This window comes from Protomyctophum parallelum (genome assembly GCF_964188405.1).
Source record: "Protomyctophum parallelum genome assembly, chromosome: 4".
Classification (NCBI taxonomy): domain Eukaryota; kingdom Metazoa; phylum Chordata; class Actinopteri; order Myctophiformes; family Myctophidae; genus Protomyctophum; species Protomyctophum parallelum.
In genome coordinates this window covers 7,024,578-7,042,689 of record NC_139700.1, presented here as the reverse complement: position 1 = coordinate 7,042,689, position 18,112 = coordinate 7,024,578, and the positions used below count along the sequence as shown (strand labels likewise).

At 43.2% G+C, this 18,112-nt stretch overlaps 1 protein-coding gene across 2 annotated transcripts in view; it reads left to right on the top strand.

The window, feature by feature from the left end:
* The window catches only part of mical2b (microtubule associated monooxygenase, calponin and LIM domain containing 2b), a 67,371-nt gene that overhangs the window by 22,178 nt on the left and 27,081 nt on the right, over positions 1 to 18,112 (top strand). For both annotated transcript variants that reach the window (XM_083762332.1, XM_083762333.1), the window contains exons 3-13: positions 732 to 939; positions 2,100 to 2,216; positions 3,887 to 3,988; positions 4,816 to 4,971; positions 5,600 to 5,700; positions 7,847 to 8,104; positions 8,686 to 8,801; positions 9,586 to 9,712; positions 10,053 to 10,143; positions 11,745 to 11,892; positions 15,738 to 15,937. In XM_083762332.1, the coding sequence (XP_083618458.1) occupies positions 732 to 939; positions 2,100 to 2,216; positions 3,887 to 3,988; positions 4,816 to 4,971; positions 5,600 to 5,700; positions 7,847 to 8,104; positions 8,686 to 8,801; positions 9,586 to 9,712; positions 10,053 to 10,143; positions 11,745 to 11,892; positions 15,738 to 15,937 (1,624 nt within the window). The remainder of the gene's footprint in view (positions 1 to 731; positions 940 to 2,099; positions 2,217 to 3,886; positions 3,989 to 4,815; positions 4,972 to 5,599; positions 5,701 to 7,846; positions 8,105 to 8,685; positions 8,802 to 9,585; positions 9,713 to 10,052; positions 10,144 to 11,744; positions 11,893 to 15,737; positions 15,938 to 18,112) is intronic.

Genomic DNA, 18,112 nt, shown 5'->3' with positions numbered 1-18,112 from the left:
CCAGAGCCGGAAGAGGCCTTTATACAGAGCGTCTATGGCGCCCAGGGCACCCCTCCATGGATTTGTGTATACTCACCCCAGAATAGGGCTGCTAGAGTGTTTATTATCAGGGGTAGAGTGGCCGGAGGTTCCCACAACTTCCCAGTTCAATCCCAGGCTCCTCCAGAGTTGGTGTGTCCTTGAGCAAGACCTGATGAGCCGGTTGCTGCCTTGCATGGCTTCCTCCACCATCGGTGTATGAATGCGTTTGTGAATGGGTGAATGTAATGCAATTTGGATAAAAGTGCTATATAAATGCACCATTTACCATTTAGGGCATATTCACAAAAAAATTGAAAAAACATGGCAGATGTTATGGTAGTGTGAATGCTGCGTACCGTTCCCCGGAGCGGATCACCCAACCATTCCCGGGACCGCATGGAGGTAGTCTCGGGACTGATTGAAGTGTACTTGGATACGGGTCGATGCAATGTGAAAGCATTGAATACAGTTGAATGAGGTGTACTAGGGTACCAATGTGAATCATGTCCAGCGGGGACCAGTGAATCGTATCTGGTGAACAGTTTGAATCAAACAAACTTGGTGTGATTCTTCACCTGGTTATGCATAAAGCTTGACTTGTTCGCTCACATGATGAACATAATGAAAGTCACCAAATGTTGTCTGTGTTCTGTCTCTGCCTTTGGTGTTTGCTCACCCTCCCTCTCCTTTTTTTTTCCAACCCTGCGCAGTGTCTCATCATCGGCGGGGGTCCATGTGGTTTACGCACAGCCATCGAGCTGGCCCTGGGCGGATGCAAGGTGGTGGTGATTGAAAAAAGAGACACTTTCTCAAGGAACAATGTGCTGCACCTGTGGCCTTACACCATCCATGACCTCAGGGGCCTTGGGGCCAAAAAGTTCTATGGCAAGTTCTGCGCTGGAGCCATCGACCATATCAGTGAGTGTTCATTCCCCTTTTCCTTTTTTTGAGTGGTGCAACCACTCCAAGGAACAGCAATGTCCGTGTTCACCTACCTATGTGTTCGCCTATGAGCACCAGTATGACTATTAGTACCAGTAGGGGAGAGGGAGAGAGGGAGAGAGAGTAATGATGGAGGTGTTTGATAACTGTAATTTATTTATATTTAGTAATTTATTTCCTGTGTAACCAATCAGAGTATTTTCTTCCGCTAGTCTAGTTGCTGCACTATGCAGCTCCATGGTGGGATGTTCCCATGCCCCACCTCTTCCTGTCCACAGTGTCCAGCATTAGCAACTTGTGTCACACATTAATATCTCCTCCTGTCATAGTGTGTGTCACATTAATATCTCCTCATGTCATAGTTCCCTTATCAATAGCCCGTTATATCATCTAAATCTTCTCGTGTGTTCCTGTCAGATGCCCAGAAAAGCTACCAAAGAGACCAGCTGACTAATGACCATACTAATGACCATACTATACCAAATAGTTATTTGATGCACTCCTCTTTCCGTTCATGATTGAACTCCCTTTAGTCTAGACTACAGGAGCATAAAGCTATTCAAGAAGCATACTGTAGATACGCCCTACTTGTGCAGTTTTATTTCTTTTTGAAGTAGCGCAGGGAAACTTGAATTGAGGTTGTAAAATAAGAAAACATCTACTGTATATCACATCATATATCCTTGTCATGAATCAACCTTAAAGGCTACATTTGGGACCATTCGTACTCCAAATTAAATTAACACTCAGAGTTTTGCAGTGTGGGGTTCTTGGAAAGCTACATGCCAGTGCCAGACATGTCCTACAATTTCACAGCTCGATAACTATGTTCCAGTTGAACAAACACGTTATTTTTATACCATCTTATGCCACTACTGGCAAGGATGCAGCATAACTTAGTTTCTAACACCCTTCCAGGTGTCTCTGGATGACGTGGCCAGTGGCCACGTTTAGGAATATGAATAGCAGCAACCTTCACTTATTTAAGTATTGAAATAACTGATCTGAATCGAAATACTCATTTGGATGATTTGATCTGTACCGTAAGATTTTCTTGTTTTATTTGGTTGTGCCATGAGCACATTTTGGGGTGCGTGTGTAATTTTCCTGTGCATGCATTTCCTTTTCGACTCCAGGTATTCGCCAGCTCCAGCTCATGCTGCTGAAGGTGTGTTTGATCTTAGGGGTAGAGATTCACGTCAATGTGGAGTTTGTCAAAGTCCTGGAGCCGCCAGAAGAACAGCACGGTGACGGTGAGTGGGCTGAGAACTGTTGCCGGCGGACATGAAGAGTGATGAGTGACAGTGAGCCGTGATTATGAATCCCACCACAGCTCTAGGATAGACCCGTCTGATTGGCTCCCGGGCAGGTCTAGTTTTACTGAGGTTAGGGTTAGGTTTAGGCATAGTTGCAAAAACCGAGAACTGTCAATCACAGCGACTGCTGGCCAATCACAGCGGGGTTTGCCTATAGCTGCGGTGGGCTCCATAATAATGTGACAGGCACACACAGTCAGGCTGTCTAAGTCAGTCCACGGAGTGTCAGCACAGTGAACATGCGCACATGCACGCACACAGTGGTGGGAACGCACACACACTTGTTTTGCTTTGCACAACAACGCTATATATAGATCTGGTGCCTGCAGACAACGTATGTTTTGGTGAACCAAGGTTTTCCTGCAGAAGTAACAAGGCCTTAGTGGAAGAAATCATAACGTCTGAAATACTATGCAAATCTATTGATAGGACGGCAGTAAAATAGAACTGGAAAGTCACCATCAGCAAAGAGAAAACTCTAAATACAGATCATAGACGTCCTAAATGCAGATCATGGATATCCTAAATATACTAGGTAGTAACTGTTGCGCATTATCACTCCTAGCAAAGCTCCTTGCTTACTGCACACTAGCTACAATGTTATGATAGTCAGTGTGTACATTGTGTCTTTATAGAAGAGCTGTAGAAAACTGGCAAGACCTTTATGAGGACTATTATATAATAGTTTTCCCAAACTGCCTCCCCCTGGCCAGCCAGGGCGCCTGATGGAGGGGAAAGGAACTGGTTGGAATAACGTGTTCCTTCCACGCCCTATGTCCAACCAGGGAAACTCCCCCTGTCAGGTGTTTTTACACCTGACAGGGGGGAGCAACTTGGACACTCAGGCATGAAGGAAGCGTGAGTTCAAGTCCGTTGCTCTCCCCATGTCCCCTATATATGGGGACTAGGTTGGTGGAGGGTGTGTAGAGCCCAGGATCACATTAGGTGATTGACACAGGGGTGAAAAATGGGTTACAAAATCGTGGGATAAAAAATAATAATAATCATTTTCACAAGAATACCGCTTCTCAAATGATCGCAGCACTTCTAAATATCTTTAATGAAACCCTATGACCTTAGTTAACCAGAATCCCCCCTATTTTTTTATATACAGTACTAATGTGTTGCTTGTAGATATAAATATAGATATAAATGCTATGTTTGCCAAGATTGAATATCAGCAAAAGCAGAAAAAACCCTGCAGCCCAGATTAGATGAATAGTCTTTTAGGTGCCCAATAATGCAATAGGAATGAAGATGTAGCCTGCAGCACACAATGCATGTCCTCTTCACATGGTTTATTTACAACAGACGCGTTTAGGCCTGCTGAGGAAGACATATCAGGCCAAAACACGTCAGTTGTTTAACAGAGGTAAATAAACCATGTGAAAACGACATCCATTGTGTGCTGGCTACTGCTTCATTCCTACAGTATGTTTCCACCAGAATAGGTTCCTGCAGATGTATCCCACCAAGCATCTGTAGAACTGGGAACTTCCAGTTTCTGAGTAGTGAAGGCAAACATTTAATGATATTTAAATAGTATCCATATAGGACTGTGTGATATTCTTGGCCACGTGTCCAACACTTTGGTGCGTGTCTTTTAGGTCCAGGTTGGCGAGCTGAGGTCCGGCCCTCTGACCATCCTGTGTCAGAGTTCGACTTTGACGTTGTGATAGGCGCGGACGGACGCAGAAACACACTGGACGGTGAGAGAGAGAGAACACGAGAGAAATAAACTAACAAAGTGCATTTGTGAAAACCTCAGCTAAACTTGAGAATGAGATGCAGGGGCCAGGGGGCTTTTGTGGCAATGCAGAACATTTTTCAAATGTGAATGACATCGAGGACTATTTGTACTGGATGCATCATGTTGCACTGGTGCTGTGGGCCGTTGGATAGAAGCATTTCCTGTTGACATAGTTCTAGATGGGGCTCAATAGAGTATGTGGGGTCACTGGGGTCAAGTCTGTGTCTGCACGGCGTGCGTGCGTGCACATGCGTGTACTGTATGGGTGTACAGATCTGTAACAAACTGCAAGCCAGTAATCATTTGAACTGTGGGAGAGTGTTAAGTTAACCATTTGTCAATGTCAAGTCTTAACCCGAATGGTCGACGACTACTGATTGATGTGGTATGTTTGTGTTTGCGGTTGTTTGCAGACATTCATTAGAACTGGTAAACGGCCAACTTCAGAGGCTTTAGTGACCCCTTATGGGCTTATGAGTGCAAATTGGTCTAAAGTATGTCAAAAGCTTCCTCCAATGTTTCATGAAGTCTGTTAAGCTGAAAAAATGTGTTGGCTTAGGCTATGGCTATAGGCTAATTGTCTTATCTTCTTCTGCAACTTTTCTTGGACCTTGCTCCAGCCAAGATATGTGAATGTGTATGACACTGTTCTAAGTAATAGTAGAAAGGTTTGACAAAATTTGTTTTTGTGAGCCTTTTTATCTGGAGGCTACAAATAACAGCCTATATACAAATGGTGTATTTGGTAATGGTATATTCATTTTGTAAATGGCCATTCCTCTGCAGGGTTCAAACGCAAAGAATTCAGAGGGAAGTTGGCCATCGCTATTACGGCTAACTTTGTCAACAGGAACACCACAGCAGAAGCCAGTGTGGAGGAGATCAGTGGCGTCGCCTTCATCTTCAACCAGAAGTTCTTCCTCGATCTCAAAGAAGACACGGGTGAGTTGAAATTCAGTGGAAAAATATACAAAAACGAACCACCCAAATAAATAGAAAACGGTATATATATAATTGCAGCAGGGGAAGAAGATTGTGACATTTCTTCTTTAGGTGAAGAGACAAATGAAAGCAGCAATCCAGAACTACCTTTTAGTGAATAAAACAATCTGTAGAGTAGAGTATGTTAAATTAATACAGTAGAGTATGTTAATACAGTATAACTAGCACATACGTAAGCAGTGGTCTCCCTGCTGAGGGCCTCGTTGTCCCGTGTGCAAGGCCTCGTTGTCCTGACCCCTTATCTATCATTTATACATTATGGATAAATAGTGTGGACTTAGACTGTTTTTCGTCTGTGGCATTGATTGAATGAATGATTGATTCATTAATCAATCATGAATGAATTTTCAATTCATCAATAAATCATCAATAATAACCTATAAAATGTAAAACCTGCTGTACGTCTTAGATTATTTACAACTATATACATCCTTTATAGAGTCAATCTTATACACCCCATACAGGATTACACACTCCATACAGTGTTCTCCGGAGGATTCTCCCACCCTAGTTTTCCCATTCAGCGTACATGGTCAAAGTGAACTTGTGTTCGGTGCTTGTGTTCCAGGGATTGACCTGGAGAATATAGTTTACTACAAAGACCACACCCACTATTTTGTCATGACTGCCAAGAAGCAGAGTCTTCTGGACAAAGGGGTCATCATACGTGTGAGTATAGCTTTGCTTCCCTCCTTCTCTTTCCATGATCACTTCTAGTTTCCGGTGTATAATTATCGTATGCAATATCAAACAGAGACACACACATTCATGAGCCAGCGATACACACACACGCACACTTAGTGTTCTCTCGCCCTTTCTCTCTCTCTCTCTCTCTCTCTCTCACAGGGTGGCCGGCGGCCAAATACATAATTCTTTCGGGGAGAACCAGTCATAGCAACATATGTTTTTCACAAAACTGTTTGGATTTAGAAGGCTTTTTTTTTTAGAATTGACCTCAGGTCTTAATGGGTTAAGTGGCAGATCAGATCACAGCTCCAGCATGGAACTGAGAATAAAAGCTCTCTGGACAAGAACTGTGGGATTATAGCGTTGGGAACAGAAGTGTTGCTGGGCATGGAGGAATTTCTCCATGTAAGTGTGTAAGTGTGTGTGTGTGCACACATCTGTGTAAAGACTGGGCTTGTGTGTGGGCACAGGGTAGGGTAGTTGGTAGTCCGTTTTGTCATTGAGTGATGGACCTGGATAGGGGGTGTTAATGAAATGAGGTCGTAATCGCCTCCCTCTCTCTCTCTCTCTCTCTCTCTCTCTCTCTCTCTCGCAATAAAACACAGTTCTCTCACACATACAGTTCTCTCTCTCTCTCTCTCTCTCTCCATGCCTCACTCAATCCATGTTGACAGTCAATCTGTTACACATACTCTGCGAGTCAGAAGCTGTCTCTGGGTGAGTGTCCATGTCCTCTACTGAGATTGCATCAGATTAGTTAGGCTATTAGGATGGTCTCTGGGTGAGGGTCCATGTCCTGTGTTGAGATTATAGCAGATGAATGAGGCTATTATGACCGCATCACACTGACACACTGGTGCTATTATGAAGTTTGTTGTTAAACCTCACACCTTGCCCCTGCCAGCCTAATCGTCTGTAGAGACGCTCGAGTAAACACACACACACACACACACACACACACACACACACACACACACACACACACCCCTCCCCTATGCAATCTCGTTCAACTGTATCAGTCTCTCTGGTTCTTTCCGTCATTCACTCACATGTGTGCTCACGCACACAGCGTTGCAGTTAAGCCTTGTGTTGGCAAGTCCTCAGTGGCCTCATTCTCGTCTCACATTCCCCCTTAGTGAAGAGTGATATCCCATTGCCTCAGCTGTGTGCGTGTGTCTCCGTTTGTGTGTGAGCACGTACTGTACATGTGGCCAATTGACCTCAGAGGCAAATCCATCTCTCATAATAGCTCACTGGCTACAGTTACTAGCCATCCTGCTCTTTTTGCAGTGAAAGTCCTTTGTGAGAACTACTCTCTTTGCATTGATTAGACAATCAGTCAATCGCTTTATTTATGAGTGGGGAAAAAGTTGATCTACAAGCTCACAATGCATCACAAAGCTTGTGGATCAGCTAGTGTAAGTGTGCGGCAACACTGGCACGCAACAACATGAATCATGCTTTATTCCCCACCAGTGTTGATTTTGACAATACATTTTTATTTTAGTTTGAGTCATAAATGGTAAATGGTGCATTTATATAGCGCCTTTATCCAAGCCGCTTTACAGAGATTGTGCATTACATTGTGCATTACATTCACCCATTCACACACACATTCATACACAGGTGGCAGCAGAAACCATGCAAGGCACCAACCAGCACATCAGGAGCAATTGGGGGTTCAGTGTCTTGCTCAAGGACACTTCGACACTGACTCTGGGGGTGCCCAGGTTCAAACTGGCGACCTTGTGGTTACCATCCAGCCACTCTACCCCTGAGCCACCGCCGTCATAGTCTCTTGAATAGTTTTCATTTAGTTTTAGTCACATTTTAGTCACATGGAATGTTTTCGCGTAAGTCTAGTTTTAGTCGACTAAAAATCACAAGACTTTAGTCGACTAAATGTACAGTTGATTTTGTCGACTAAAATGTATTTTGGCGGACCTTTGATGCAGTCGTAATGACAGATTCTACAGTACACTTGCTGAAAATAGCAGATCTACAAGCACACAACGCGACGCATTGAGAGCTTGTAGACCTGCTATTTTCAGCAGAATCAGAGTTGTTTGTCATAGTACGACGAAATCCACACTGATCCCCTTACTCTCTTCCCTGTGTGCTCATACAGGACTACATTGAAACGGAGCGGCTGCTAAGCAACGCCAACGTCAACCAGGAAGCGCTGCGCTCCTATGCGCGCGAGGCGGCTGACTTTGGCACCAACTACCAGCTCCCTTCCCTAGACTTCGCCATCGGCCACAATGGGCAGGCGGACGTGGCCATGTTTGACTTCACGTGCATGTACGCTTCAGAGAACGCTGCTCTGGTCCGGGAGAAAAATGGACATCAGTTGGTGGTCACGCTGGTCGGAGATAGTTTGCTGGAGGTACTGTACTTATAAGGGGGTGTAAGGGTGTGTGTGTGTGGTATATTATAGAGGGTATGCACGTGGCATCATCATCATACCTAGAAGGTATGCCGGAAAGCCTACTGAGTGGCAAAAAACTACTTTCTGACCTTGACAGCCCATACATGTAAACAGAAATGTCCAATCTGATTGCATTAAACTACGTTAAATTCACTTTGCCTCTCACTTTAAGCATGTGCATACCCTCTATAGAGGGTATGCACATGCATAAAGCGAGTGGTAAATCGAGTGGCAAATCGAGTGGCAAAGCAACATGCAAAGTGAGTTTAACATTGTTTAATGTTGTTTAATGCAATCAGATATGACTTTTCTGTGTGGATGTCTGGGCTGTCAAGGCCAGAAAGTAGTTTTTTTGCAACTCAGTAGCGTTCCTGCATAACTTCCTGGTTTGATGATGATGTCACGCGCATACCCTCTATAGTAGGAAAGGGCTCATCTAGCGTATTTTCACTATGTGTGCATTTTGTGGGTTGTGCTGTTTATTAATGTTACTAATGGGTTCTGTGTCTTTACGCTGATGTTGTGTTCTGCACTTGCAGCCTTTCTGGCCTATGGGAACCGGCTGTGCCCGGGGTTTCTTGGCAGCCTTCGACACAGCCTGGATGGTGAGGGGCTGGGCACAGGGCCGGAGCCCTCTGGAGATACTGGCCGAGAGGTTTGTGTGTGCGCTTGTGGAGGAAGAGAGGAGAGGAGGATTAATGAATGTAGGACTGGAGAAGCTTATACTGTAGTTTGAAGAGAAGAGAAGTTGGGAATGTTTAACGGCACATTTTGTTTTAGTGCATCTGTGCATGTGGGTATTCATATTAATGGCATATTTGTTTTAGTGTGTTCTTGTAATGTGGGTATTTTTATTGGGTAGTCAGAAATATTCAATCACAATTGGCCACTTAACCACATTAACCCAAGCTTACAATGCGTTTTGAGCTTGTAAGTCCATTCTTTTTTTTGCTATTTGTCGTATGATGAAGTATAGGCTTTAAGTGGTACACAGAAAATCAGATACAGGTTATATTGACTCATTATCTGTCCCAAATGAAGTTCGTATTACATAGAATTAACTTTGCTCATTTGCAAATGGGGGCCCAATCATAACACGACAAATAAATACACAATGTTTACGGTTGTCTATTCATATAAACTGTTGGTGGCGTAAAGTGAAACTGATGTGACCGTGAGAGACACAGTCATGATATTTTGGTGAGTGAGCAGGGAGCCTGCTGGAGAAACGTATGAGGAATGGATTTAAGGAAGGAGGAGGAATGGAATATGGAAGGGGTAATTAGGGATGGAGGAAATGGAAAAGGGACCGGGTGTGCAGAGGCACAGTAATGATTAAGGACATCGGACGAGCATTCCCAGGAATGCTGGGAAGTGAAAAAAGAGCTTATTATTATTTATTTATTTTGAATATTTGTTTGTGTTCTCTCCTTCCCAAGGGAGAGTCTCTACCGCCTGTTGCCTCAGACCACCCCAGAGAACATCAGTAAGAACTTTGAGCAGTACACCATTGATCCTGCTACTCGTTACCCCAACCTCAACTCTGGCTGTGTACGCCCACACCAGGTCAGTCTTCTGGGTCTTCTTCCACTTGTGTGTACAGTTTAATACACAGAGTTAAAGATGGAGTGCTGTGATTCCCCCCCCAAAAAAAAAAAAAAGAAAAAGTTGCTCAGTGGCGTTTTGAAGCACCTGCAAGAACGCTCTACTTCCGCATTTTCTAACCAACATTTGGTTGCCAAATGCGGAAGTGCAAACGAGTGCTCAATGTTAAACCCTAGCGGCGCGGGGTTTCCTCGTGCTAAATGCACAGGCCCGCCTGCAGTTCCAGCTCTGACCACTGTTTCGCTGCTTCCGCTCTCTATCTCACACTGCCACTACTTCTTCCTCTCGTCCTTTCTCCCAGGTGCGTCATCTCTTCAGGGATGGTCACCAGAACCCATGTCTTTCTGGAAGCGGAGGCCCCACCCATAGATCGGCCAACCTGGCCAGAAAAGGTGAGATCCTGCCTACATTATTGTTTATACTCTCTTCGATGGGTTGCAGTGATCTCAGTTGGGGTTTAAGTACAAAGATGGTGGGTGACTAACTGTCTGATGGCTCACATGTGAATTAGACAGACTGATGGACTACATAGATTAGACAGAGCGGTGTCATTATAAGAGGATTAGCCCATGATACATCACTGTATCATGGGCTCAAATCCTGATGATGTTTCATGCTCAGTCTTGTCTCCAAAAACTAATATGAGGCACCGCACGTACACACACACACACACACACACACACACACACACACACACACACACACACACACACACACACACACACACACACACACACACACACACACACACACACACACACACACACACACACACAATGCTTATTTCTAGTAGGGTTATCATAAAATGCAGATTCAGGCACATAACAGTATTGGCAGTAAGTTCTGTCAGCCCTGTTGTCCATGAAAGGGTCCTGTCATGTCGTAATATTATCAGGCTATGGATCATCTCGTTCTTAGAGGCTTTTATACGTTATAGGAATAATATGTTGAGTGCTGCATTAACTGTAAAGCCAAAGTAGCGCATCTCCCCTTCACGGTTAATAAATAATTAGTGCTTGTATTTTGATAGGTCTATGTAAACTACAATAATGTACAGTCGGTGTCATCCCTCGTAATGAGTGAGCGAATAGCCCACCAGCCCCGACCGAAACATAAACCCTATCGGAGCCACAGGCCGACACGCCTCAGTCCAGACAATGCGCACGGATCACATTACGCCACATTAAGGTCAAAGATGATGCTTGACAAAGACGTGTGCTGGCCTGCTGTGTGGTCTGTACTGTGTTGTGTTAGAGGACTGTTTATCTATATCAGTGTTGTTGTTTCTTAACGACAGTTTAGGTTGCGAGACTTGCGACCCGTTTTCCGTTAGGCATACGGTCACATTACATTTGCTCGCTTTCAGCCCGCAGATGAACGTTCTTTTCCCGTCATTAATCACTATTTTCTTCTTTTTAGTTGTACTTGACTTATATGCAGCATCCCCACCCCATTTTATGTACCATAACAACTTAAACCCGACTTTGGGTCACAACCCATAGTTGGAGAACCAGCGGTTCTCTAACTATGGGTTGTGACCCAAAGCCGGGTCACGGGAAGGTGCCGCTGAGGTCGTGCATTGGCCATAGCCATAAAAATGTTCTCATTAATATGGGGTTGTGGTATAAAACGTTTGAGAACTCGAACCCCTGCCCTACAGTATATACTTAACATACCAAATCTCTTTGCTGAAAATCGATGATCTACAAGCTCTCAACAAACTTGTAGATTTGCCGTTTTCGCTGAAAGTTTGCATATTTTCGACGAATATATTTATGGGCCTGTTATGACAGGCCCATAACAGTGATGAGGAACAGGGTTCCGATGGAGTTAATTGAATTAGATTGATTTAGTAATATGCAGTCTTATAAGACGCCACATTAACAGTCTGCAATGGCGATCAAACATACAGGTGAATACTATCATATCTCGTCGATGTAGAAAGAAAAAAGCCATTGACTTATTTTCTTCATGTGCCTTTTTTTTGTTGCAGAGTCAGAGGTGCGTCCAGGCCGGTTGTTGATCTGGTGTCAGAAACAGACACAAGGTTACAGAGGAGTACAAATCTACAACCTCACATCCTCGTGGAAGAATGGACTGGCCTTCTGTGCTATCATACACCGCCAGAGACCTGAGCTGATGTAAGAGACCTGTGTGTGTGTGGGCCAATAAGGCAGCACCTTTGCCATGGTTGGGCAAATGCAGTAGGTTGGCCAATGGCCTTGAGGCCTATTGCTGAGAGGAAAATTGTCTGCATCTTGACAGTTACTGCTAGAGAGGGTCAATTAACTCTAGCAGTAAGTAACTGTACTATTAGTCTATGTAATGTTGCATGACTATCATTGCTGTCGGCCATTACCAACCCATTACTTTTCAGGAAACCGGTGATCATAATGACGTAATGTAGTGTTGATTTATTCACACGCTTTTTGTTAATACTTTCATTGGTTACATACTGTATTCATAAAATTAACAGACTTAACACAAAAAATGCTGGAAACGTATCCATACGCTTTATTAATATCGAACGCCGTACGCGCGAAGCGTATGTATACGTTTTATACGTTTTTTTATTGCTTACTGTACATCAACGTCCTATGCTCCAGGACACCGAGGAAAATAACAGCGATCGTCTCCAGGAAGCTCCAATATGTGATCCGGGAGTAAAAAGCCCCTCCCTCCTGAAAAGAGGTCTGTCTGTGGCGAAGACGCTCCCTCCTCCAATGCCTCCATTACACGTATGGGTCTGCACGGCAACGGCATAGACCAACGCAGATGTCAGGGCATCTAAAATGGAGTTACCCATACTCTAGTAGTCTAGTAGTAGTCTAGTGTCTGTGAATACACTCGATTCCCCCTCCCCTCCTGTTTCTACATGGTTTCTCCCGAGGAATCTTTGTGGGGGGAGTCTGAGTCTCTTCTGCCCGGATCGCATTGCAGTTTGAGTTCCCTGGCCCCAGGCCACACTGCGCCTTGTAATCGCCTTGCACTGCTCTCTCATTCTCGGAAAAAGATATAACGCAGTCGTGTCGATTTGCCCTCTGCCAGTATATAAACCAAGAATAATCTTCAACGATCGCCATTTCATAACGTTTTCAACACGCACACGGCACACGCCATGATCAACTAACTGCCTGGCTACGTCTTCAGTCTTCACCAGCCATCGCTATCCGTTGTGTGGATCGCCATCGCGTCTTCACTTTGTTTGTTTGGGCAAGAAGCACGATCAGCGATGGAAAAGAGCTTTATATCCACGGCAGATAAGTAATGACGTATTATCGAAGGACCGCCATGATCAACTTACTGCCTACGTCTTCGTCAGCCAATGCAGCCATCATCGCTATCCGTTGTGTGATTGTGGATGTAGGCTATATCCACGGTATCGAGAGAGACGCCCGGCTGTGATATAGGTCTTATCACTGCAATTATAATGAATAAAAAGGCTACAATCACACAACGGATAGCGATGGCTGCATTGGCTGGTGACAACGTAGCCTCGGTCCCAGGCAGTTAGTTGATCATGGCGGTCCCTCGATAATACGTCATTACTTATCTGCCGTGGATAAAACTCTTTTCCATCGCTGATCTCTGCTTCTTTGCCCAAACAAAGTGAAGATAGCGTTGTCCAACAAAGCAGCCAGTTATTTGATCATCTCTCTCTCCTGTGCTTCTTTCCTCAAACATGTCCAGACATGTCAACCTCAACCACTAAACTCACCGATCCAGTAACGCATCTCACCGTTATACTATCGTTCTGAAGGCAGATATAAAAATAAACATAAATAAATTATTGTCATATACATACTACACACTGAATGAAAGCCCTAATTGTCTACTTTTAGGAGGAAAACAAATACATAATATTGATCCCATGTACAGTTTGTCAGTAGGATATTGAATGCAGTTGTTCAGGTCCAACTATTATTCACAAAATAAGGCCTATAGCGACATGTACATATTATATACCGTATGAAACAGAAGACCCTCTGCTTTCATAAGAAAAAAACTAATACTGTAATAATAATAAAAATCACACCCCTGTGAAGTGAGCATTTCCTCATGAAGTTATCATAGCGAGTTATAAAGGTTTAAAGTCACAGAGATTGACAGGCAGATATAAACATAAATAAATTATTATCATATACATACTACACACTGAATGAAAGCCCTGAATGTCTACTTTTAGGAGGAAAACAAATATACAAATATATACAAATATAGTTTGTCAGTAATTGGCTATTGAATGCAGCTTGCGCCCACCAGAGAGGATTTCAGAAAATGCATGGACCAGAAGAACTATTATTCACAAAATAAGGCCTATAGCGAAATGTACATACTATATACCGTATGAAACAGAAGACTCTCTGCTTTCATAAGAAAAATACTTCTACTGTAATAATAATGAAAATCACACCCCTGTGAAGTGAGCAGTGCAATGTTGCGCAACATTGCACTGCTCACTTCACAGGGGTGTGATTTTCATTATTATTACAGTAGAAGTATTTTTCTTATGAAAGCAGAGAGTCTTCTGTTTCATACGGTATATAGTATGTACATTTCGCTATAGGCCTTATTTTGTGAATAATAGTTCTTCTGGTCCATGCATTTTCTGAAATCCTCTCTGGTGGGCGCAAGCTGCATTCAATAGCCAATTACTGACAAACTATACATGGGACCATGTGTATTTGTTTTCCTCCTAAAAGTAGACATTCAGGGCTTTCATTCAGTGTGTAGTATGTATATGATATTATTTGTGTTCATTTTTATATCTGTCTGTCAATGTCTGTCAACTTCAACCTTCCATATCTCTGCTGTTTTTTCAAGCGAGCAGCGTGCCTTCAAAAGCAGGTTTTAGAAAAAGGTCAATATCTCCAGAATGGAAGATGGTAGAATCATAATTTTTTTTTTAAATTGAAGTGGACATGTTTGGCCTACTTTTTATTTATGCGATGTGATTCTCGCTATAAGAGGCCCCTCGCTGTGGGCCCCTAAAAAGTTCAAAAGTCCAATGTTAATCGCTTAGCACCAGCAAGCCTGAGCAAATAGAAAACTCTAGCATACAATGTGTTAATAACTTTCATTAAAAAAAAAAAAAAATCACAAAAATAGCTGATCCACAAGCATAACTACAAGGTATCGTGACACTTTGTGTCTTGTTTGAAAGGACGGCACCGATGATGTCATTGGTGGGCAGGTTTCTGAACGGTCCACAGCCCACCTGTTGGCAGATGCAGAGCAACTACTAGACACAGATGGTGCTATCTTATGAGCATTAATGAGTCATTACATGAAGACAACGTTGACAATGGGTGACATGTTCCTTTATAAGTGCTTTCACAAACTGATACTGGGGGGGGGGGGGGGTTGACCTTGACTATAAAATGACAGAAATTCTGGACACACACACACACACACACACACGTGTATATACTATATATATATCGTGCAATCTTTTCCAAAATGTCACAGGGCTAGCTGCCTTATCTTCATCTTAGGGCATGCATCTTAGAGCTGTGTCACAAGCTTTCATGCCACCTTAAAATGGAACACTCGAGAGCGATACCACAGATGTTTCTCACGCTGTTGTATCTGTAAAAGTTCCGTCCGTGATGGAAAGCCACAGCAGTGATTGTTCATTGTACTTTCATTTATCTAGAACATTAGTGCATGCCGGAGGCAACAATGCTACACAGGTCTTGCAAGCTGTGCATCAAACCATTGGCATGATGTCATTATGGTTGACTTTTCCGACTGATTGAACCACCATCTCATAGCTTTCATTCATGACATTCATGAAAGGGCGAACGGAAAGAACCAGATGATGTAACCTCTGTCTAATATCATATCTCTGTATTCATATCTCCATTTACTTTCTCCATTCCACAATGCTTCAACAGAACTCCTGTAAAAACTGTACCTCATGTGCCTCCTCCTGCTCTTGTCTTCCTTCCTTCCACATCCCTCTTTCTATCTTTCCCCTCCTCAGTGACTACGACTCTCTGAACGAGGAAGATGTGGCGGGGAACAACCAGCTGGCATTTAACGTGGCGGAGCGAGAGTTTGGCGTCCAGCCGGTGACCACCGGAAAGGAGATGGCCGTGGAAGGGGACCCCGACAAACTGCTCATGGTCCTCTACCTCTCCAGGTTGCACGAGGCCTTGGGGAAGTCGCCGGTTCACAAATCTGGTTAGACCCCCTGCTTCTCCTCTGACATTCCCGCTCTTAAAATAGACACGTGGGCAGCTCTGAATAAATCAGAAGCTGAACACAGTAGCTCTTACGGGAGGTTTGAACTTACTTTAGGCTTAGACAAAACCACTAGAGGTGCCCTGCCGTATATCTTGTTGACTGATTCAGGAAGCAACAGAAGCAGGTGCTGCTTACTGGCAGAGCAGCAATTTAAATTGCTTTGCGTCATAAATCGTTTGCAGCTGTGACCTTTAGAGAGGTGTCAGGTCACTGACACAGTGACGTCTATTTCCTAGTTCAGTTTTCATCCCGTTTCCACAAATGATGTTTTGATATAATTCATCATGTTTTTATTTGAAATTGTTGAAGGAATCGAATCGCCAAGGAACCCTGGAACCTATACACTAGACTAGAGTGTAAGACCATTCATATTTTAATGACTGCGGTGCAGGAACTATTTCATCCATTCAGTGGGATAGAGTTACATATTGTGCAACTCCAGTCAGTGGTCAGTGTCATGAGTGGAATGTGTGCTATGTCCGTAGAACCCATATCCAGTCCCAACACTGTAAGCCCTGCTTTCAGCCACGTTAACAGCAGCCACAGTAATTCCATGTTTCATGTAGCATGGACCTCTGTGTCACCCACGTGGAAATGATTGACTGGGAATTCCTCTCTTGGCAGAAAGGGGAGTGTGATTGCATAAGAGTTGGGAGGTTTTTTCTGCAGTTACGATAAGTGTATGGCGTTTTTTCAGCAGTTACGATAAGTGTATGGCGTTTTTTCAGCAGTTACGATAAGTGTATGGAGTTTCATAACAGTCTACTTCCTGCCAATTGTTTGTTGCACCTCAACTACAATAAATGATAATTACAAACCATGGTTCAATCAGGATTGAATCCAAGTAGACGGCACTCAGTCTGAGGTGTTCATATCCGATTGTACAGTACCCGTTCCAATATAAATAATTTTTATGCAAAGTACGAATATATTCGTACTCTCCAGCTATGGAACGTTATCTGCTAATATTCGTACTCCCCCGTATACTCCATATATAAAGTGGTTGAGCCCTAGAGCAGCTTTTGACATTGGTCCGGTTGCTACGTCACCACCAGCTATGGGATCTTACAACTGCTCTCCATTTACCTTGGTTACAAGCAGGATTTTCAAAGCTCCATAACTCGGAATCTAAGAGCGCTGTCCTTGGTCATCCATCCAAAGTGCGTATGTCATTTGTGACTTTGTCGCGCATCGCGCGTGTTAGTCCTGCAACAAACAGTCAAAAAGTGCTTTAGTTTTCGAGATACCCCTCCCGGAGTTAGGACCAAACACAACATAGTTTTTCCTCATCTCTAAGGCCTCCCATACATGAAATGGATTCTTGTATAAAAATATTTTACTGCAAAAGTGGTGAAATTGTTAATTAAAGTTATACACCTCAAACTAAAAATAAAGCCTGTCCGTCTGGTGGTTGAGGCACTTAAAGGCATGTAGATTCACAATGGAAGCTCTGAGAGGTTCAAAACTTGGCATACTTGAAGCCAGAACATACCTCTACATTCTAGAAAAGACTGAATGTCAATATCTGAATGTCAATATGAGATATAGTCATTTGAACACATACTTACAGTAGGCGGAATTGTACATCTATGTAGATGTCTTCTCTACTTTGTAGTGACTCTGGAATGGATTGTCATAGCAACACATATGATGGCTTGTAGGAAAGGTGAGGTTCTACTGAATCCAGCAATACCAATTGTGTAAATGTAGCTTGCATAATCGTGGAGTTATGGCACAAAACATATATGGTGTCCCAAACGGGGGGAAATAAAACTAATGAAATCTACAGTATCACATTAGTTTTATTTTTACTTCACTTATCAAGGGTGGGAAAACATAAACAAATCACTTGAGTAGAAGTCCCTAAAATGTATGAAATGTCTCAAACTTGAGAAATGAGAAATTGTGAACAAATAGATGCCGCTTCAATAGAGAAATATGCAAGCCTAGATTGGAACTACTAACTATTATTATGTTGCAGCACATGACCTGGATGTTCCCTCATCAAGCTCATATCTCAATATTATCCTCATAAATATAAATAATCAAGTTATTCATTTCTGTTATTTGAGTTATTTGGTTACAGTCAATTTATACTACAGTATTTGGCTC